Below are 22,216 nucleotides of genomic sequence, written 5' to 3'. Positions count from 1 at the left end.
CAAGAACATCAAAGATACATCTCCTCGGCTGGGCTCAAAATGGTAGAGAGGGAGCCATGCGTCTCAGAGAGCCACCGGGCTTGAGCCAAGAGCGAAAAGGGTAGAGAGGGAGCTCTCTGACTCGTTCTGCCTTTTATCCTTCAATCATATACCATGCAGACCCAACCCCATTGCCATCCCATCTAGACTTTTGACGAATCACAGTACTTATGGGGCAGTCCTCTTCAATATATTATATTACTGTCCGCCCTGCTGTAATGGCCTCTAAGGGCAGCATTGTCCATGTATCATGTCTATATATCTTCAATGCCTTTTGGTCCTTTGATCTTCTGTAGCAGGACATTCATCAATCATCTTATCAGCTATGGTCCCTTTCAAGATTGCTTGCATAGTGTTATAACATCAGGCGGTCTGGAGCCAAGCTTTTTCAGCCTGGTCTCTTTTTTCAGATATGCTACAAAGCTCAGATGTGCAACCTGTTACATTTCAGACTGCCCCAAGAAAGCAAAGGCTTGGTTGTATCAACCTAAAAGAAACTCCAGAGATATGATATTAAATCATGTTGCCTTTCAACAGACATTATAACAACTTGCACTTACCTCCCAACTTTTTGGGATGGGAAGTAGGGACACCCATTAGCAAAATTGTGTAGGGGTAGTACAGTAGTACACACCCCTGCCACGCCCCCTTAAAAGAGAATTGATAAAAAGGTTAGTTAAACCCACAAGTGTGGGTTTTTTTTTTTTTACCACTACTCTTTCCTTTTGTATTGGATTTTGAAATTTCCAAATGCAGCCATTTAGAAATTGGATAAAAGTTTTAGCACTGGGAAACACTTTTTGATAAGATAACAAGATCAGACCAAAATGAGGGACAAATGAGGAGGAAAGAGGGACTTTCTTCCAAATCAGGGACAGTCCCTTAAAATCAGGGACAGTTGGGAGATATGCCTTCTAAGGCCCCTTTAACATGGCTGTGGCTGTTCCAATCAGGTCAGTTTGTCAGTTTATCAGGTGGACTTGATTGGACCCTCCATTCCCCCCCTATGGACCGGCAGATGTAAACAGACTTGTGTCTATTTACACCCGCCTACCTTCGGTCTGATCTGGTCCACTAATAAAAAAGGAAGGGGATCTGTCCTCCTCCGGCTAGACAAATTGATGGGCAGTCTGATGTAAACAGATAACTCCTTTTACTTCTGGCCGCCCATAGAGCAGAGCGGGCTCTATCCGTATCCACTCTTCATAAGCTAGAACTGTCAAGCTCCTGCTCTGCTTTGATTAGCAGGGGAGTCAGCCCTGTGTGAAAGGGGCCTTACTTCCTGATTTAACCCTATAATGCTGCACTTCCACACCAAAATCGCATGCCTAGCACGCGGTTTTGTTGTGGCACTATTAAACTCCATGGATGAGTTTGATAGTCAGTACCATCTGTCAAACTCTGCACCTTTTTAAATGGGAACTTTAATCAGAAAATTAAGTCCTACTAGATCACTTCAGGCTGGCCCCTTTGGCAGGTAAAGCTATGTAAAACATTAGAAAAAAAGTGCCTATACTGTTTAAATCCAGTAATACACTGTCTCACCCTGCTCTGCTCATGCTCAGTTGCTCTACATTTTTAGGCACTGCCAAGTTTGTAGAGGCCAATCTGCTGACAGCCTTAAAGCAGAATTAAACCCTCCTATCATTTACAGCCAAGGAAGCTGCTTCTGTTTGATCTGCAACTGCCATGGTGCTGCACATGTGATAAGTTATAACACCAGCCATTTCATGGTTTGACAGTTTGGTTAAGGACACAAGCAAATGTGACAGTTGGCAATCCTGACATTCCAGGAATGTAACTGTTTCTTGAAACCGTTGGGTTTGGTTCCGCTTTATGATTTAGTGCTGTTTAGGGGCTCTGGGCTTCAGCAAAATGGCAGCCTCCAGCAAGAAGAAACAGAAGCAATGCTGGAGGCATTTAAAAACACACACTCATTTGGGTAGCATAATTATTAATGTGGAATGTACTCTATGTTCCTTGCTACAGAACATTATTTTTTGTTAAGTTGTTATGGGTAGAGTTCCACTTTAAAAATGCTGCAACCTATAAGCAAAGCATCTCGACGTGTACAGTTCAGGTAGGTGGCCAGGGAGGTGGTAAAACTGCAGCTCAATTGCCCCCTTTTTTTTTTACCTGTGCCCAGGGCTTTTTTTCAGCGTGAACACAGGGAACGCGGCACTTCTGGCACTAAATGTAATGGCAAGGGGTACTGGAGGGTCTATTTCTGGCTGGGGATCTGTTATCTCTGTAGGGGATCTATTGTTGCAGGAGGGCTATTGTTTCTGGTGGGGGATCTATTGTTGCTTAGAGGGTTCTACTATTGATACTGGCTACTAGGAGATCTATTGTTACTGGAGTGGACCTATTTGGCTAGAGGGAGATATTGTTTTTGGTGGGAGGTCTAATGTTGCTGGGGGATCCATTGTTTGTGGGGGGGTCTTTTGCTGCTGGCTGCAGGGAATCTATTTTACTGCTTCTCTTGTTGGTGCTCAGAGGTTGGTAAGGGGTGGAACCAAGGAATGGTGCTCAGAGGTGGGTAGGGGCTGGACCCAAGGGATGGTACTCGGAGGTGGGTAGGGGGTGGAACCAGGGGACCTTGCTTGGAGGTGGGTAGGGGTGGAACCAAGGGACAGTGCTCGAAGGTGGGTAAGGGATGGAAACAAGGGATGGTGCTCGGTGGTGGGTAGTGGGTAGGGGGTGGAGCTAAGAGACTGTTCGAAGGTGGGTAGGGGTGGAACCAAGGGATGGTGCTCGGAGGTGGGTAGGGGTGGAACCAAGGGATGGTGCTCGGAGGTGGTTAAGGGATGGAAACAAGGGATGGTGCTCGGAGGTGGGTAGGGGGTGGAACCAAGGGATAGTGCTCGGAGGTGGGTAAGGGATGGAATCAAGGGATGGTGCTTGGAGGTGGGTAGGGGGTGGAACCAATGGATAGTGCTCGGAGGTGGGTAAGGGGTGGAACCAAGGGACAGTGCTCGGAGGTGGGTAAGGGATGGAATCAAGGGATGGTGCTCGGTGGTGGGTAGGGGGTGGAGCTAAGAGACTGTTCGAAGGTGGGTAGGGGGTGGAACCAAGGGATGGTGCTCGGAGGTGGGTAAGGGATGGAACCAAGGGATGGTGCTCGGAGGTGGGTAGGGGGTGGAACCAAGGGATGGTGCTCGGAGGTGGGTAGGGGGTGGAACCAAGGGATAGTGCTCGGAGGTGGGTAAGGGGTGGAACCAAGAGATAGTGCTCGGAGGTGGGTAAGGGATGGAAACAAAGGATGGTGCTCGGAGGTGGGTAGGGGGTGGAACCAAGGGATGGTGCTCGGAGGTGGGTAAGGGGTGGAACCAAGGGATGGTGCTCGGAGGTGGGTAAGGGATGGAACCAAGGGATGGTGCTTGGAGGTGGGTAGGGGGTGGAACCAAGGGATAGTACTCGAAGGTGGGTAGGGGGTGGAACCAAGGGATAGTGCTCGGAGGTGGGTAAGGGGTGGAACCAAGGGATGGTGCATGGAGGTGGGTAGGGGGTGGAACCAAGGGATGGTGCTCGGAGGTGGAACCAAGGGACAGTGCTCAGAGGTGGGTAGGGGGTGGAAACGAAGGGGCGGTGCCCTGTGGTGGGTAGCGGGGTGAAACCAAGGGACATTGATCGGGGGTAGAACCAAGGGACGGTGTACCTGCACTTATTCTCAGAGAAAAAAAATCCTGTCTCTGTCACACCACTCCCCCGGGCTGCCGGTCTGGAAGAACATGAAGCTGAACAGATCAAATAAATGGAAAAAAAAAAGAAAGAAAAACGAATGCAGCCACCACATCTAAGGACCTGTATGCTACATCACTATCCAGATTTAGATTTGCTTTCATCCCCCTGAGTCAACATTTCTTAAAAGAATGAAGTGAGATGGATCGTAATATTTCCCTCATACGTTCAGTTGCTCTTTGTTGTACACCAACGTTTACATTGACTACTTCATTAGCAGTAGCACCGCTTTTCAGCAAGACGACAATCACAACATGGCCGCGCATGCAGCAGCCTGACGGACACGCCCTCCCCAATATGGCGGCGCGCTTGAAGTTGACGTACGTCGCTAGGTCGGCGTGACGTGCGGACGTCGCTAGTTTGGTGTCCTTGGCTCTAGGAAGAAGATGGGGTACTGGGATACTCCGGACGGAACAAATTGCGGGGAGAAGGCATTGCTGACAACGAAGATAGCCACGGGGCTGGGTATGGGGCCTGTAGTATGAGTGAAATGGGTTGTATAGCAGGGCAGGCAGGTGTGTGTGTGACCTATGGGAGGATAAGCTGTGCTTGGGGCAGTATGTCCTCCAGTCATTGGATTGTGTACAGCTTAAAGGGACCCTGTCACTAGAATAAACTGTACTATGTGGCCTCATGCATACAGACACATGAGACTGTACAGCGTAAACTGTGAGCTCATTTCAGCACCCAGGAGACAGCTGCAGCTTCCAGCCGCTCATAGTAATGAATGGCTGTAGGTCGTACTTGTATACACATGTGCATGGCATAAATCCCATGTGCGTGTCTAGGAGTTCACACCCATGCGTTTGTTTACACAAGTATGATACAGCCATTTGTTTATGTCAGACTGTCCATTTCAGCTGTGTCTCTTGGGTGCAGAAAAAAGAAAACCGCAGTTCACGCTGTACGGCGTCATGCGCATGCATAGGACATCAGAGTATACAGGTTGGGAAGGCTGTGTTTACCGGCACAAGGGTGCACGGATATGGGTGCATGGCCACAAATGCACTCTGGGTGCGTTCAGCGCTGAGCACCCCCCACAAATGTCACATTGGGATCAGTAGCTGTGTCCCATTGTCAGCAATGGGACTGCCTCCAGAGGGAAAACCCCTGCGCATCCCCATACAAGTAAACACGGGTATCCACAAGGGTATGCTGATGCACGCTCCATGTGAATGAGATTTCATTGTAGTGAATAATGGCTGTCTGATACAGACCCTGCCTCCATCTTTCTCTTGCCATACGTAGACACCCCTTTTCAATGAGAACGTACAGAGTCAATACTGCATCGGTCCTGTATGGGTTGAGAGTTACGGCGTTATTATTTTTATTTTTTACAACAGGTACACATTTATATAACTGCAAAGGACATGATTTTATCAGACCCGCATTTATATAAAAATAAAACTGCCATTATCTTTTAAGACCCCTTTCACACTGAGGCAGTTTTCAGACAGCACTAAAAAGCACTAAAAATAGCGCCTGTAAACTGCCTCTCAAGCCACTCCAGTGTGAAAGCCTGAGTGCTTTCACACTGGGGTGGTGCGCTTGCAGGACAGGGAAAAAAAAGTCCTGCAAGCAGCATCTTTGGGGCAGTGTGGGAGCGCTGTATACACCACTCCCAAAACACCTCTGCCCATTGGAATGAATGGGCGGTTTCAACCCCTTCTTGGGGGTTAAAAGCGCTCCACTAATAAGCAGCGCTTTACCGCTAACGCTGCCACCGCCCCAGTGTGAAAGTAGCCTAAATGAAACATTCGAATGATACTTAGTGATTGTAAAGGATCTTTTTTTTATTTTTTAAAAATAACAAACATGTCATACTTGCCTCCACCCTGCAGCTCATTTACACAGAGTGGCCCCGAACACCGACTTCTGGGGTCCCCCAACAGCTCTCGCGGCTTCTCCCCGCATCAGATAACCCCCTAGGAGAAGCGCTCTCCCGAGAGGGTTACCTTGTGGGCGCGCTCCTGAGTCCAGAATTTGCGTCCACAGACATGAATGCCGGACTCAGCCCTGGCATCATCGGATTTGATTGACAGCAGTTGGAGCCAATGGCTGCGCTGCTAATAATCTATCTAATCAAGAGCCGGGACCCTGTGGAGAGAGGGACAGCGCATCCCAGCCGAGGAGATGAAGGGGCCCAGGTAAGTAAAACGGGGGGGGGGCTGGGGGGCCGGTGACTTCCAGGTTTTTTTTTCACATTTATGCATAGGATGCATGAAGGAGAAAAAACATGAGGGTTTACAACCCCTTTAAGGCTACATTTTTTTTTTCTAATAAAGAAGAGGTAACAGCTGCTCTGTGCAATGATATTGCACAGAAAGGTCACTTTCCTCCTTGTCTGGAAGCCCCTGGCGCTGTCAGCTTCTCTTTCCAGCTGATACCTCCTGTAGCAGGTCAGGTTCTAAAGAGGCACCCATGCATGTGTACTCCTGCGCCAGATTGTGTGCTTCCATAGACGCACACACTGCATGTAAGCCCCTCCTAATAGCTTGAAGTGATATTAAAGGTCCCTTTTAAATAACAAATATATTATACTTACCTGCTCTGTGCAGTGGTTTTGCACAGAGCAGTCCTAATCCTCCTCTCCTCAGGTCCCCTGGCAGTGCTCCAGGCCCTTGCCTCCTGCCGAATGCCCCCCATAGCAACTTGCTGTGGGGGCATCCAAGCAAGCTCGCTTCCAAGCCGCTCCACCACCCTCTCCTCATTGGCTCACTGGCTGTGATTGACAGTAGCAATACCGGGAGCCAATTAGTACCACTGGTAATGATTAAGCACAAGATGTATGTGTGAAACGCGTCTACATGACCACAGTTTGGTGTTATCTTTGTGAACAGTAAAAGGCAATCGGAAGTTCTGGATGTGCAGCCATTTCTTTTATCTTTCCAATTAGTACCACTGCTGTCTCAGCCAACAAGGAGGGAGAGACCTTGGAGAGCTGAGGCTCTCATGCACATCGCTGGATAGAAATGAAGCTCGGGTAAGCATTTGAGAACTACTGCTGCACACAGAAGGTCTTTTTTTTTTTTTTTTTTAACCTTCATGCATAGAATACAACCATTTTAACTGACAGCAGAAGTCTATGGTTCCACTACAATCAGTTTCTCCTGTGAAGGCAGAAAGTGAGGGAAGTGGCTGTATCGAGCCAGTGGTGGGGATGGGTCAGGTTGTGGGTGTTTTTTTTTGTTTTTCACCATGATGCAGAGAATGCATTAAGGTAACAAAAAAAAATTAAACTCTGGAACCGCTTTAATTTTGTTACAACCTAACTGGCTCACAGGTATGTTAAGCTGGCCATGAACAATTTGAATCTCGCCCGGTTCAGCAGGGACTGGCAGAGATTCGATCCATGTATGGACAGGCTGATTGTGCCCAAGTTGATCCATCGATTGACTTGGGTCCAACCAGCATGTCAAATTTTTCATGTGATTATTGCCAGCAGCTATAGCTAACAATAATCACTGTCCATCAGTGATGGACATTCAGCCTGCCCATACATGGATTGAATCTCAGCCAGTCCCTGCTGAACTGGCCGAGATTCAAATAGTCTATGGCCGACCTAACATACCTGTGAGCCAGTTAGGTTGTAACAAAATTAAATTCATGTAATACAGCATTTATTCATAGTGTTTTTTATGATGTGGGTTTAGTGACAATTTAAGATAATTGAAAGTTCATGCATTTACATTGATGATCTGTCACTCCTCATCTGAAGTACCCCTAAGTCATCTATGCAAGTCGAGACTTTCACCATGATTCCCCCTGATGCCTGATCCATAGGTGCAACATTGCTTTTTGTTGGAGGGGTTGTGCCTGTAGTCCACTGTCAGCAGATCTTAAAAGCAAAATTATGTTCTGGTTGTGGTAATGTAATCTTATGTTTGGCAGGATGGTACAGTGTTTTAGGAATTTTATGTGGAATTCTAATATTCTTTTATTTATTTTTAAATAACATTTTATATTTTGATATATTTAAATAGATATGTGGTCATGTGCTAGGAGTATGTATGTGTGGTTTTGTTGATGTGTTTTATTGCTGCTGTAAAGAGTACCAGGAATCTATTTCTTTTTAACACCATATATATCACAAAGTGGTAGATTTTGGTATGTTTCTGTTTGTAACCAAATGGTGTAAGAATTTATCTTTAAATGAGACCTGTTGTAACCAAAATCTTGAGGTTGCCATCCCTGATTTTTTTTTTTCCTCCTGAAAATGCTAGCTGCTTTACTGTCATACTCCCCCTCTGCTAAACTATAATATTCATCTTTTTGTCCCCTTAGGTGTGATGGGATCTGCATATTACATAGTCCTTTTTGAGCCTAAGACAATACTGGAGGGCATTAAAAAAGCTGGAGGTGCAACTCTTACTATGGGTATGTTTAATTAAATTATTTGTAAATATCAGTATGAACCTATTTGATACAGTGTCTTCTGGGAGACACACAGGTCCCAGAAGACAGCAGGGACCAATGAGTACGCGCAGTGCAACTCGCACATGCACAGTAGGGAACCAGCCTTCACTTCCTGATTCCCTTACTGAAGATGCCGACGCCTGCACCCGGGAGCCGAGGGACAGATCGTCTTCAGGTGAGGACATTGCAGGCGCCCTGGACAGGTAAGTGTCCTAATATTAACCACCTCAATACAGGGCACGTACACCCCCTTCCTGCCCAAGCCATTTTTCAGTTTTCAGCGCTGTCGCACTTTAAATGACAATTGCGCGGTCGTGTTACACTGCACCTTAATTAAATTTTTATCATTTTTTTCCCACAAATAGAGCTTTCTTTTGGTGGTATTTGATCACCTCTGCGGTTTTTATTTCTTGCGCTATAAACAAAAGAAGAGGGACAATTTTGAAAAAACACAATATTTTTTACTTTTTGCTATAATAAATATCCAATTTTTTTTTTTTTTTTAACAAATTTTTTCCTCAGTTTAGGCCGATACGTATTCTTCTACATATTTTTGGTAAAAAAAAATTGCGATAAGCGTATATTGATTGGTTTGCGCAAAAGTTATAGCGTCTACAAAATACGGGATAGATTTATAGCATTTTTATTATTTATTTATTTTTTACTAGTAATGGCGGCGATCTGCAATTTTTATTGTGACTGCGATATTGCGGCGGACACATCGGACACTTTTGACACATTTTTGGGACCATTCACATTTATACAGCGATCAATGCTATAAAATTGCATTGATTACTGTGTAAATGTGACTGGCAGGGAAGGGGTTAACACTAGGGGGCGCTCGAGGGGTTAATGTATTACCTAAGGAGGTGATTCTAACTGTGGGGGGAGGGGACTGACTGGGGGAGGTGACCGATCGCTGTCCCTATGTACAAGGGACACGCCATCGGTCTCCTCTCCTCTCTGACAGGACGTGGATCTGTGTTTACATGCACAGATCCACGCTCCTGCTCTGTTACCCGGCAATCGCGGGTGCCCGGCGGACATCGCGGCCGCCGGGCACGCGCACCGGGTCCCGAGTGACACGGCGGGCGCGCGCGCGCCCCCTAGTGGCTCGGGAAGGCGAGGACGTCATATGACGTCCTCCCAGAATAACAGAAGCCTCGTCCAGCCGTCATATGACGGTGGGCGGTGGCTTAGTGGTTAAAAGTCACCATTTGCAGTATTTATAGCTGCTGCCTTTTAAATTTTTTTTTTTTTTTTTTTTTTTTTTTTTTTCCTGTGGAACTCTGCTTTAAGCCTAGGTTCACATTTGTACAATTTGGCATGCAATTTGACATGTCAAATCGCATGCCAAATCAATGGCTATTGCCGGCAATGTCCAAATCAGTGCCGCACCGATTTACAAAAATAGTTTCTGTACTGATTTTTGGCGACTTCGGGTGCAATTTCAGTAGACATCTGTGCAGGAACCCGCACAGATGTCTCTGAAATCGCCCCTGAAGTTCAGCTGAACCCGCACGATTTCAATCCCGCAGCAGTGTGAACCTGGGCTTAAGGGTGTATTTGATCTTTCAGGTAGATCTTGTATTTTCCTAGACTTGTTTAGGAATTCAAAACCAGTCTGTTGTAAACAAAAGCCCTTATATATAGCTGTGCGGAAACGTTTGCATACAGTGGCAAAAATCATGAAATGTTGGCATTGATATTGAAAATATGACTGAATGACAGAAAACTGTCTTTTATTTAAGGATAGTGCTCCATATGAAGCCATTTTATTTATCACATAGTTGTTTGGCTCCTTTTTAAATCATAATGTTAACAGAAATCACCCAAATGACCCTGATCCAAAGTTTACATGCCCTGAAATGTTTGGCCTTGGTACAGACGCACAAAGTGGCACACGCAGGTTAAATTGGCAATTCAAGGTTCTTTTCCCACATCTGTGACTTTTCAAATTGCAATTAGTGTCTGTGTATAAACAGTCAATTAGTTTGTTAGCTCTTAGATTCTGAGCCATGGGGAGCAGAAAAGAAGGTAACAAGGTCCTGGACATTTTATAAAAGATGGAAAAGGATATAAAAAGAGATCCAAAGCCTTGAATATGCCATTCAGTACTGTTCAATCACTTATTAACTACTTAACTGCGCTATAGCCAAATGACGGCTACAGCGTGGCTCGATAACTCTTGAGAGGGCGTACTATAACATAGGGCTGGGAGAAAAAAACTAGATAATCGATTCAAGTTTTTTTTTTTTTTTTTGGACACCGCGCCAGTCCTGAGGAGCTGCGGGCAGGAGTTTTTAGGCGAGGCCGTGGCTTCGGCCTAGTCCGCGGCGTCCGGTCGAAGTCGCGGACCAGGCCGAAGCTGCGGCCTCACCTAAAAACTCCTGCCCGCAGCTCCTCAGGACCAGCGCGGTGCAAAAAAAAATCGATTTGCTTAAATTTTGAATTGATTTTGACCTCTCAACTTGATTCAATATTTAAATCGATTTTTTTTTTTTTTTCCCCTAGCCCTACTATAACGTTCTCCAAGAATCGCGCCCCTGGGGCGTGCACCCGGGAATATCCGTGACCTCCGGACCCGGCGCAACACGGTAAATGACCGATGACAGCGGCCTTTTACCACGTGATCACGTCGTACAATGACGGCGTGATCCCTTGTAAACAAACTGAAGCTTGTCTGGTTCAGCTCCTTGCGCCGATCGGTACAGCGTGTGAGGAGAGAGGGAGAGCCGGGTGCAGCAGCCCTGTGGGATGCATCTGAAGTTCCCACAGCGCTGATCTGTGCCCAGCCATGGATCATCAGTCCATCCATCCGTGCTTCATTTATGGCCTCACCAGGCTTTTTTGTGGCATTGGCGCAGTATGGAAGTAGGCGGAGTCAGGTGCGCTGTCTTTTTGCCCCACTGTGGGTGCTCAAGGTGTCAACTCCATGCCACACCAGAAAAGTTGCTTGCTGCCCTTGGGCACACCTTTCTAGCCCCAGCATCTAAGGTCTTATGCATACTAGGCTCTTCTGAATGCTTTGAGAAAATTCCTCCTTGTGCAAAGGAGGGGTGTTGCAAGTTGTTCATTAGACCTTTTAGACAAGTGTCTTTTTTGCATGTTCTTGGCTTCTGAATGGACATGCCTGGTATTGTTCCTCTGAGTTTCCGCATAGTTTAGACTTGCGTTCAGTTTATGCAGACTTTGTAGCTGCTAATTGTGCTGGAGAAATAATTCCTTGTAACCTTTATTAAACAAGCACTCTTTATGGAGCCAGTTCTCTTTTCATGCAGTCTTGAATGCATTTGTGTCACCTTCTTGGTCCTATTTCCATCCTATTTTGGGTGCTACCCATGGTTTGATTGTGGTGAGCATTGTGTGGGCTCGGTCAGAATAACATTTCTTTGGCCAACTGGACTTGACTACTTTCGAGGCTATGTTTTCAGTCATTTACGTGTATCTGATGATGATTAAGAAGTTACTCTTTCTTGTCTGGCCTTGATCAGTGAGGATTTTGGGCAGCTTGTCTGCCTTTTTTTGGGGAGGGGTTGTGTTAACAGCTCTGATCTGTGCGCGTTTGAAACTGCTTAGGGACCTCCCATGGTTCGTAAATACGAATTGCTGTGTCGCTCAATGGCCAGTTAAGCAGATGTGAAAAATGATAGATGGATATATCTAGATAGATATTTATCGGCATATAACGCGTACTTTAATTTTAAGAGGGAAGTTTTAGGAAAAAACGTAAGTTTTAAATAAAGAATTTTGAAGCAAAATAAGGGTCAGTGCCCATCTGCAGCCTTGCCCATCATTAGAGCCTAATCGGTGCCCATCTGCAGCCTTGCCCATCATTGCAGCCTAATCAGTGCCCATCTGCAGCCTTGCCCATCATTGCAACCTGATCAGTGCCCATCTGCAGCCTTGCTCATCATTACAGCCTAATCAGTGCCCATCTGTAGCCTTGTCCATAATTGCAGGCTGATCTGTACCCATCTGCAGCCTTGTCTATGCCGGGATAGACAGAGCTGGATCTGCTGTGTACTCGGCTCACAGTCATGCCCAGTCCGCCCTTTGGCTCGGCTCCTATGATGGACATAACAGCGGTCCAATGCTGGGACATCAACGCTAGGCGCCGTCCAGGGGGCGGAACTGGGCGTGACTGCGAGCAGAGCCGAGTGCACAGGAGATTGCGGCTCTGTATTTTGGCGGCACTTGTGTTCCCTCCTTCCCCTCCGAGGCAGCCTATATCGACTTTTAACACGAACACCCGATTCCCCCCCCCCCCCCCCTATTTTAAGGGGGGAAAAGTGCGTGATATAAGCCGATAAATACAGTATATATTGAGAATCTCATTCTTGCAGTCCATTGAGTGACTGAGCACCCCCCCCTTTTCTGTATGTTGTCATACCTTTCGTACTGCTTGTTACAACTGAGTAGCAGGAGCTCTGGTTCCTAGGGCCTAGCCTTAGATCTTTGTGCCTAGTGTGCAATTTCATGCAGGCAACATTTACAGGAACCCATTGTTTAAATATATGAAATGCTGAAAAAAATCAGTGGGGACGGCTGGGGGTTGTAAGAGTTGGGCTTTAATCTGTGGTACCACCTGCAAAATTTTAACAGATTTTGAAAATAGACATGGATGGTTTTTCTAAGAAGTAATGATATCCATAGATACAGCGGGTAAAAAGTATTAAATCCGTTACCATTTTTCTAGGTAAATATATCTCCAAAGGTGCTATTGACATGACATTTTCACTGTCAGTAACAACACATGCAATCCATACATACAAAGAAACCAAAACAAATAAGTTCAGAAATAAAGTTTTATGTCTAATAAAATGGAATGACACCGGAAAAAATTATTGAAAATTAACTGAAATGTATTTAATACTTCATACAAAATCCATTGTTGGTAATAACAGCTTCAAGACGCCTCCTGTATGGAGAAACTAGTTGCATGCATGGGCCAAAATTGTGTGATTTTGGCCCATTCTTCCACACAAACGGTCTTCAAATCTTGAAGGGTCTATGGGCCTCTTTTCCATAGATTTTCTATTGGATTAAAGTCAGGTGATTGGCTGGGCCATTCTAGCAGCTTTATTTTCTTTCTTTGAAACCAATTGAGAGTTTCCTTGGCTTTGTGTTTGGGATTATTGTCTTGCTGAAATGTCCACCCTCCTTTCATCTTCACCATCCTGGTAGATGGCAGCAGATTTTTATCAAGAAAGTCTTGGTACATTTTTCCATTCATCCTTCCTTTGCTGATATGAAATTTCCCAGTACCATATGCTGAAAACAAGCCCCACACTATGATGTTCCCACCTCCAAACTTCACTGTTGGTATGGTGTTTTTTAGGGTGATGTGCAGTGCCATTTGACCTCCAAACATGGTGTGTATAATAGCACCCAAAGAGTTCAGTTTTGGCCTCATCTGACCAGACTATAATCTCCCAAAATTTTACAGGCTTGTCTAATGGCCCGTACACACGATGCGAAAATCGGACGAAAAATACCGCTTTCGACGCCATCATACAATAATTGGATCATTAGTACAGAGCTTTCGAGAGCCGATCACGACAGTTAATCCGATATTATTCGATCGGACAAGCACGAAAATTTTCCTGGGAAGATACCAGATCGTAAGATTTTCGTTTAGTCAGTACAGATTTTGTCCGAAAATACAATACAAATACACTACAACACATTACATCACTTCCAAATAAATTTTTTTTTTTTTTCTTTTTTTACTGTTGTACGAGATTTTTTGTGACTTTAGTAACCCTTTTCAATTCCTACTTGCGACTAGTAAGCGAAAAAAGTCGGACAATCTGTCGTCCGATTTTTGGATCATGTGTATGGGGCATAAATGTTGTGCAGCAAACTTTAAACTAGCTTCAACATGGTTTTTCTATAGCAATGCATGGTGAGCATGTATACAGGCCATGGCGGTTGAGTGCATTACTTGCATTAATTATTTTCTTTGAAACAATTGTATCTGCTAATTCTGGGTCTTTCTGAAGCTCTCCACAAGTGGTCCCTGGCTCTTGGACAACTCTTCTGATTATTTTCACTCTTCTGTCAGAAATCTTGCAAAGAGCACCTGGTTGTGGCCGATTTATGGTGAAATGATGTTCTTTCCACTTCTGGATTATGGCCCCAACAGTGCTTATTAGAACATTCAGAAGTTTAGAAATCCTTCTGTAAGCCATGCCATCAGTATGTTTTGCAACAATAATGGCACACGATCAGGATTTTGGTCGGAAAAAGATATGATGGCTTTTCCAACGGGATTCCACTCAAGCTTGCCTTGCATACACACGGCCACACAAAAGTTCGCTGAACTTTCGACGGTCAAGAACGCAGTGACATACAACACTACAACGAGCTGAGAAAATTAAGTTCAATGCTTCCAAGCATGCGTAGGAATTTTGCACGTCGGAATTGCTACAGACGATCGCATTTTCGGATAGGAACTTTTTCCGACCGAAAAATTGAGAACATGCTCTGTCTTTTGCTCCCTGGAATTCGGCCAGCAAAAGTCCGATGGCGCATACACACGGTCGCATTTTCCAACCAAAAGCTCTCATCGGTCTTTTGCTGGCAGAATTTCCGATTGTGTGTACGCGGCATAAGTTTGTGAAGGTCTTGAGAGAGCAATTTGGTTTTACCCATGGTAAGATGTTTGTGACCTTTTTTAGGCCCCTTCACATCAGCAGGCGGATCCGATCGGACCACCTATTGTCCTCTATGGGGCAGCAGATGTCAGCGGACATGTGTCCTTTGACACCCGCCGGGCAGCGAATTGAATGGAAACGGACATGCAGTCCATTTCCATCTGACTGCCCCATAGAGGAGAGCAGGCTCTGTCCTTGTCTGCTCTGCATAGCTGAGCGGTCACGGACCTGTCATCCGCCTGCTGGGCAGGCAAATTCTGCTCTGACGGATCCGCCTTGTGTGAAAGGGGCCTTATAGGCCATAAGTTGAGACTGAACCAATCGATATTAATTCACACTGACAAGGGGCATGATTGCTTTCTAATTTCTGATAGATTTCAGTAGGTGTCTTGGCTTTCCATGCCTTTTTTGCACCTACCTTTCTTCATGTGTTCAATACTTTTTCTCAGTGTCATTCCATTTTATTACATATAACTTCTGAACTTATTTATTTTGGTTTTTTTGTGTGTATGGATTGCATGGCACCTTTAGAAATATATTTACCTAGAAAAATGGTGACGCTTTCAATACATATTTACCCGCTGTTTATGTACAAATACAGTAAATAAATTTGTAATGTTTTGATGAAGGCAACTGATATGATTGCCTTTGTCAGGTCAGGAAGGAATTTGTTTTTATTTTGCAAAACCAAAATTGTTCATAGATTTTTTTTGTTTTTATTTTCTGCACCCAAACTGCTAATGATTGTAACAGTTACAACTTGATAGATGTGTTTGTCACATATCATAAAGTAACATCACACATCAGTGCATTTCTAATTATGTTTTTAATGTAGTGATTTTGTTTTTCTATTCTTTCCTAGCTTCGCTTGGAGCAATCTTTGGTATCACTACCTGTTTAACAGCCCAGATTCGTGAGAAGCCAGATGATGCATGGAACTATTTTATAGGGGGTTGTACATCTGGTGCTCTCCTAGGACTAAAAAGTAAGTTAACTTTTATTTCAGTTATCCTGTAGCAATAATGGTTTTTGCACTGACGGCATAAAAAGTGTAGAAAGAGGTGCAATGTAGCACTTGGGTCAATTGAAACAAGGCAAATGTCGTTAATAGGTTGACACACAATCTTGTATGAAGGATTAAGCTCATACATGCATTATTAAGTTTGATTATCTTAGGCTTTTTTACATTTTTGGAGAAAATGGAGAACCCGTTACTTCTACCCATCTGCCATTTCCATCAAGGTGATAAAACCGCCAACATATGAAATTGAGCAGTAAATGGAATTAAGCTGGGTACACACTGACCGAAAACCTGGCTGACTTTTGGTCAATGCATACAGCTGTCTTTCCATCAGAAGCCGGTCTAATGACTGGCTTTTGTCAAAGGGACATGCTGAGAAACCAGCGTCCGATCAGCGCTTGCAGCCAATGGGTGCAAGCACTGATATTTACATTTTGAGGTGAGGTCAACACTCCTGAAGTTTCAGTGCAGGGTTCAGAAGAAGATTTCTAAGTATCAAATCAGTAAGAAAAGTATGTATTTTATAAACTATTTACACTATATGGCTTCATGTAAATTGACAAGGTTGCTTTAAGGGTCCTTACACACTGGGCATAAAAAAAATGCTCCTTATACAGGCTTTTAGAATTTTATTTTTTTTCCCATCTTTTTTAAAGGATAAGTTCACCCTTTTGTAAAAAAAAAAAAAAAAAATTGTAATAAATGCACATCTTTTTGCAGTGTGTGTATATAATGTGTGTATGTATATGTGTGTGTGTGTGTGTGTGTATATATATATATATATATATATATATATATATATATAATGTATGTATGTATGTATGTATGTATGTGTGTGTGTATATATGTATATACATACATACATACATACATACATACATACATACATTTTTATTTTTTTATTTTTTTTTTTTTTTACTAGGAGCTTACAAAGCATTGCACCCAGCAATCAGCAGATCGTGGGTGCAGTGCAGGACTCCTGCAAACTGTCGTTGTAAGGTGTCTGCTCGTACCTCAAACAGTCAGGCAGTGTTACACTCTGTCAGGAAGAGACAGTGAACTACCTAGAGCAAGCACTCAGCAGCGCCCTGATAGTTTATTAAGAACTTCAAGCTGACAGCCGCAAAGGCTGTTGGTGCTTGTAGGTTCTCTCCTCTGTAAATGAATGACATGGACGGCTGGGCAGAGCCCCGCACTGCTGCTTTTTTTTGTAAATTGTGACAGTGAGTTTGGGGAGAAAATCCCCAGCTCGTTGTCAATAGAGGCAGTGGGTCAGGGAGAGGCTGCCGCAGTGTGAAGATGTTATATGTTCCACCCTAAAAATAGGTGGAACATGTAACATGTTCCCAAAGGTGAACTTATCCTTTAAGGAGTTCTACATTAGTCTACTTGTCCATGCAGTAGTTTACAGGCATATTTGAAGAAAAGCAAAATAACCCCCCATCAAAGTCGGGCAGAAAAATTGCTTGACTTGCATAAACACTGCTTTGAGTGTTCGGTGGTTTCAAGTGTACATTGATTATAGTGAAAAGTGAGCAGAGGGGAATGTTTTGGGGAAAAAACGCTTATAAAAGCAAATGCTCATAAACTCTTGTGCAATACAAGCCACTATGAGCATTTTTTTGCTGCTTTTCCTGATGCATAAAAAATGTATCCCTTTAAATCCAATGGAACTCTTCTCACTGGCCAGTTGCTTTTTTAAAAAAGTCTTGCTTGCTGCATTTTTGGTACTTGTTAGAGCCCTTTAACACTGATCAGTTCTTCGGTTAAATAAAGCGGAATATTCTGTTTTTGCAACAGAGCAGTGTGAAAGCAGCCTGAAACGCAACTGACTGATGTAAAGAATTCCATTGGATGGGATGCCTTTTTCATGCATTTTTTCCTCCACTTTTTCAACTGAAAAACTGATCAGTGTGAAAGGGCCCTAAACAGTTTAATATGAGCTAAAAAAGCTAACCTTCTGTACTCAGTTGTACTTTGCTTATGTAAACGTTAAGTCACAGAGACTACTTTTCTGTTTGCAGGTCACAGCTATGGAACTGGGGCCTCGGCATGTCTTGCACTTGGAGGACTTGCTGCTTTTGCCAAGGTTTCAAAAAAAGAGGGCTGGGTATGGATTCCATCGGAACCAAGACTCTGAAACCTTTGTATTTTTGTCTTGTGATATTACTGCTGAAGAGAAATATAAACATTACTGAGTCGCACTTTTTGGTTGCTGCAGTGTACACAGTATATACGTTGGTCCCTATCTGAGCAGATAAATAAACCTGTTAAATTGATATTGTGTTGCAACTGTGCTCTATAATGCTTCACCATATGGAATAAGAACCTTTCATTTAGAGTAGATTCACACCAGGTGAGGTGGGACAGCGTGCAGAGGGGGGAGTTGGGTGCAGTACTTCAATGTGGCACAGTCCCCACACGCTGACCAATAGAACTATGTGAAATGCCACTGTGATATTTCACTAAAGTTCATCTAAAAAAGAAAAGTGAACAGTACAATGCACCAGGATCAGTGCATCCGCACTACTGGCACCTCAACGCACACCAGCTGCTGCATTGTAATGCAGCAGCTGGTGTGACAGGACCCTTAAAATGTAATCTTCTGACCCCTCTATCAAATGCCATTCTTTACCAGTTGGAGATTGTAAATAAGTATACAATTTCATGTTAACACTGAAAAAGAAATGTCTGCTTGGAGCAAAACTCTGTTCATGGTATAGATACAGTGCCTTGAAAAAGTGTTCATACCTCTTGACTTTTTCCACATTTTGTCATGTTACAACCTAAAACGTATTGGGATTTTATTATTTTATTTATCATTTTCCTTCCACTTCCCAATTATGTGCCACTTTGTGTTGGTCTATCACATAAAATCCCAATGAAATACATTTACGTTTTTTGGTTGTAACATGACAAAATGTGGAAAATGTCAAGGGGTATGAATACTTTTTCAAGGCACTGTTTACCATATTACTGCCTAAAGGCTAGGTTCACACATGTACAGTGCGGATTTCCAAAGTATCTGTTCAGCTGCAATTTGGCTATGGTTCAGATGCATATTTTTGGAGCCTGCCTCTTTTGACAATAGCTGGTTGTTAAGGAGTGGGTCGGCTGCCGTGTCATTGAAGAGGAGCCCCAGGCTCCTTCAGAAAAAAATAAAATACTGTAGCTGCTGACTTTTAATATTAGGACGCTTACCTGTCCAGGAATCCAGGTGTCCTAACTTGAGCCTATTGAAAAAAAAAAAAAAAAAATCAGCTTTCGGGTGCTGCCTGGAAAAGGCAACCACACACTGCAACAGGATACGAATAAAACGTCCTTATTATAATGTATGTAGTAAATATCCATCTGTTTACAATACAGAAGTTTTATTGGTATCCCATGGCGGTGTGCGGCTGCCTATTCCAAGTTTCCTTGTTTGTCGCTGTGGCGAGCCGGGCCAACACCTTTGGGGTTACCTGCTGCGGGATTCCTCCTCTGCCTTTCTGCTATTGAGTGCTACCGCAGCAATCTCCACTAAAGGAAACCTTGCGGCTTCACAGCCGGTTCACTACTTTTTTTTTTTCGTGGCGGTGTTTGTGATTGACGCTGAAAGAACTACACCAGGGATATTATTTATTTTTTATAAGACTTCGTTCACATCTTAGCGTTCCGGATCGTGGGCGGAATCGCCGCGATTCTGCCAGCAATCTCAAATTCCAGTGGGACGCCGGTGCGATCCCTGTAATTTTTGGCGCGATTTTACCCCAATTCATTGGGTGACAATCACTGTAAAATCACGCAAACGATTTTGGGACGCCTGTCGCCCAAAAGAAGTTCTTGTACTTCTTTTGGGGACATGTGTCCGGCAACTCTGTTTGCGTGATTTGACCGCAATTCGTCATGCGGCAAAATCGCGTTGCGATTGGGGTGCCATTGGAAGTGATGGGGATCGCACTTGTGTCCTGTGATTTGCCGTGATTCGGGATTGCGGGAAGTTCCGCCCACGATCCGGAAAACCAAGATGTGAACAAAGCCTAAAGGAATTGTCATACTGTCTGTTTTTATTTTTATGATGAATGAGTAGGGATACAATGTACCCATACTCATTCACATATGGGGCCTGGGATCTGGGGGCCCCCTTTTCAAAGGTGCCTGCAGACTCCCACAACCACCAGCCAGGGTTGCGGGGATAAGGCCCTTGTCCTCATCAACATGGGAACAAGGTGCTTCGGGGTGGGGGAAAAAGCCCCTCCTGCCCCAATGCACCCCCCCCATGTTGAGGGCATGTGGTCTGGTATGGTTCAGGATGGGGGCACTTGCTTGCCACCAACCTACCCCCCCCCCCTGCCAGGCTACATGCTCAGATAAGGGCCCTTTCACACTGGGGCGGCGGTAAAGCGACCCCCCCCCCCCCCCCCCCGCTAGCGGCCGAGAAAGGGTTAAAAACCACCACAAAGCACCTCTGCAGAGGCGCTTTGCCGGCGGTATAGCCGCGCTGTCCCATTGATTTCAGTGGGCAGGAGCGGTATACACTCCGCTCCTTCACTGCTCCGAAGATGCTGCTAGCAGGACTTTTTTTCCCGCCCTCGGAGCTTTCACACTGGAGACAAAGCAGCGGCACTTTCGGGTCGGTTTGCAGGCGCTATTATTAGCGCAATAGCGCCTGCAAACCGCCCCGGTGTGAAAGGGCCTTAAGGTACCTAACGCTTTTTTTTTTTTTTTTTTGCCATGGAGTTCCCCTTTAAAATCTGTACTAGACCCCTCCCAGATGTGCAATTCAAATGCGTTCCCATAGAAGACATTGAGTGTGGAATTCAAATCTGAACCACACCACAGTGCTTAGAAAACAGGATTCACAGTGAATTTGCACTGATGCTGCACCGCATATATGTGAACAGAGCCTTATGAGGAATTGAACACCAGTAAACAAAAAAAGAAAAGCGTTAACCCATCACGCTTTAGTTTTGTAGAAAGCAATAGAGGAGTAGATCACAAACCCCTGGGATCTGTGCCGGAAATGGACTTAATAGTAAGTAAAAAAATTCTCTTTAGCATTCATTAAGGGGCAAAGAACTGAATTAACTTCTGGTCTGCTATGAATTTTAAAGGGGACCCGAAGCAAAACCTGGGCAAAGCACATGGTTCCCATGTTGATGAAGACCAGGGCCTCTTCTCCTCCACAATCCTGGCCTAGTTGTTGTAGGGTTCAGCCGGCTGGGGGGCTTAATGGAATTGGGAAGCCCCATCTAGCAGTAAGGGGTACATAGGGGAACAACCAAGAAGGAAATCCCTGCACACAGGAATTGGAAGGATACCACTTAGGGAGTCCTGAAGAGAGCAACACGAAGCCAGGCAAGTTCAATGATACAGTAGCAACCATGACCATCTGGACCAAAAAGGTGGATCAAAATCCAGATACATCAACTCGAGTAGAACAGAAAAATACTGTAGGAGGAGCAAAAGTCTAACTAGATTGAACTTCTCTTGGCAATCGCGGAGGACAGAATCTATTTATCTTGCAGCGCAAAATATGTAGGAATTAACTGCCCTGAAAGAAGACCTACAAATAATTTCCAATAGGTAAAACCAGGAAAAAAAAAGGGAAAAATAAATGTCTAGTAAAAATTTTAAACACTTCATTGAGGAGAAAAGGCTTCCATAATCTCAGGAATAGTTCATATTTAATAATAGTGATACCAAAGACAATATAGATTTAACTACTGAGTGATAAGTGTAAAAACAAAAAGGTTAATAAAAACACTGTTCTGTCCCACGCTCTTGTCATTTTTCTGTGTTAATATTGAACTGCATTAGGTTGTTTTGTAGTGTGCTGACATCTAGTGGTGGTTATGGGCCACTACAACTTTGGTATCTTCCTCTATGCTCCCCTCCTGTTTAGTGCCACATTTCCTCAGTCAGTATTCTCTAGTCACAGAGACAGAGTTTAGGCAAGTCATTGTTTTCTTACACTTCAAACGACTGAGACTGGAAAACCACCATCTGTACTGCAATTAGCTGAAGTTTCTTTTCTTTTTTTTTTTTTTTTGTCCACATCAGTTTCCACCTTGAGAGACTTATTTCAACTTGACTCGGTTGAATTGATGATAGGCAACTCCTATCCTCATATTGATTAGTGGTTCCAAATTAATAATAACTACTGCAGTAGGGAACAGACACAAAAGATACGCTCAGCATCTTTCCAAATTACTGTTCTGCTTTATTATGACGCAATTGAAGGTTTTTATGCACATGATTACGTAGGTATCACATTAATATTACAATTGTAGGTTTATGGTAACAAGGGGCGTTACATAGACAGGCTTATTCTAATCAGGACTCAAAAGAATGTAAACAT

General features: G+C 44.2%; 1 protein-coding gene across 1 annotated transcript; it reads left to right on the top strand.

Moving 5' to 3' along the window:
- The first annotated feature begins 4,088 nt into the window (after positions 1-4,088).
- On the top strand, positions 4,089-18,155 carry NDUFA11 (NADH:ubiquinone oxidoreductase subunit A11). Its single transcript, XM_073598969.1, has 4 exons — positions 4,089-4,245; positions 8,065-8,157; positions 15,718-15,840; positions 17,901-18,155. Exons 1-4 carry the CDS (start codon positions 4,167-4,169, stop codon positions 18,014-18,016), a joined length of 411 nt encoding a protein of 136 aa, XP_073455070.1. The 5' UTR covers positions 4,089-4,166; the 3' UTR covers positions 18,017-18,155.
- The last annotated feature ends 4,061 nt before the right edge of the window (positions 18,156-22,216 follow it).

Source organism: Aquarana catesbeiana, linkage group LG01, assembly GCF_042186555.1.
Source record: "Aquarana catesbeiana isolate 2022-GZ linkage group LG01, ASM4218655v1, whole genome shotgun sequence".
In the NCBI taxonomy this organism is placed as follows: domain Eukaryota; kingdom Metazoa; phylum Chordata; class Amphibia; order Anura; family Ranidae; genus Aquarana; species Aquarana catesbeiana.
This window is presented reverse-complemented; position numbering and strand designations above follow the sequence as displayed.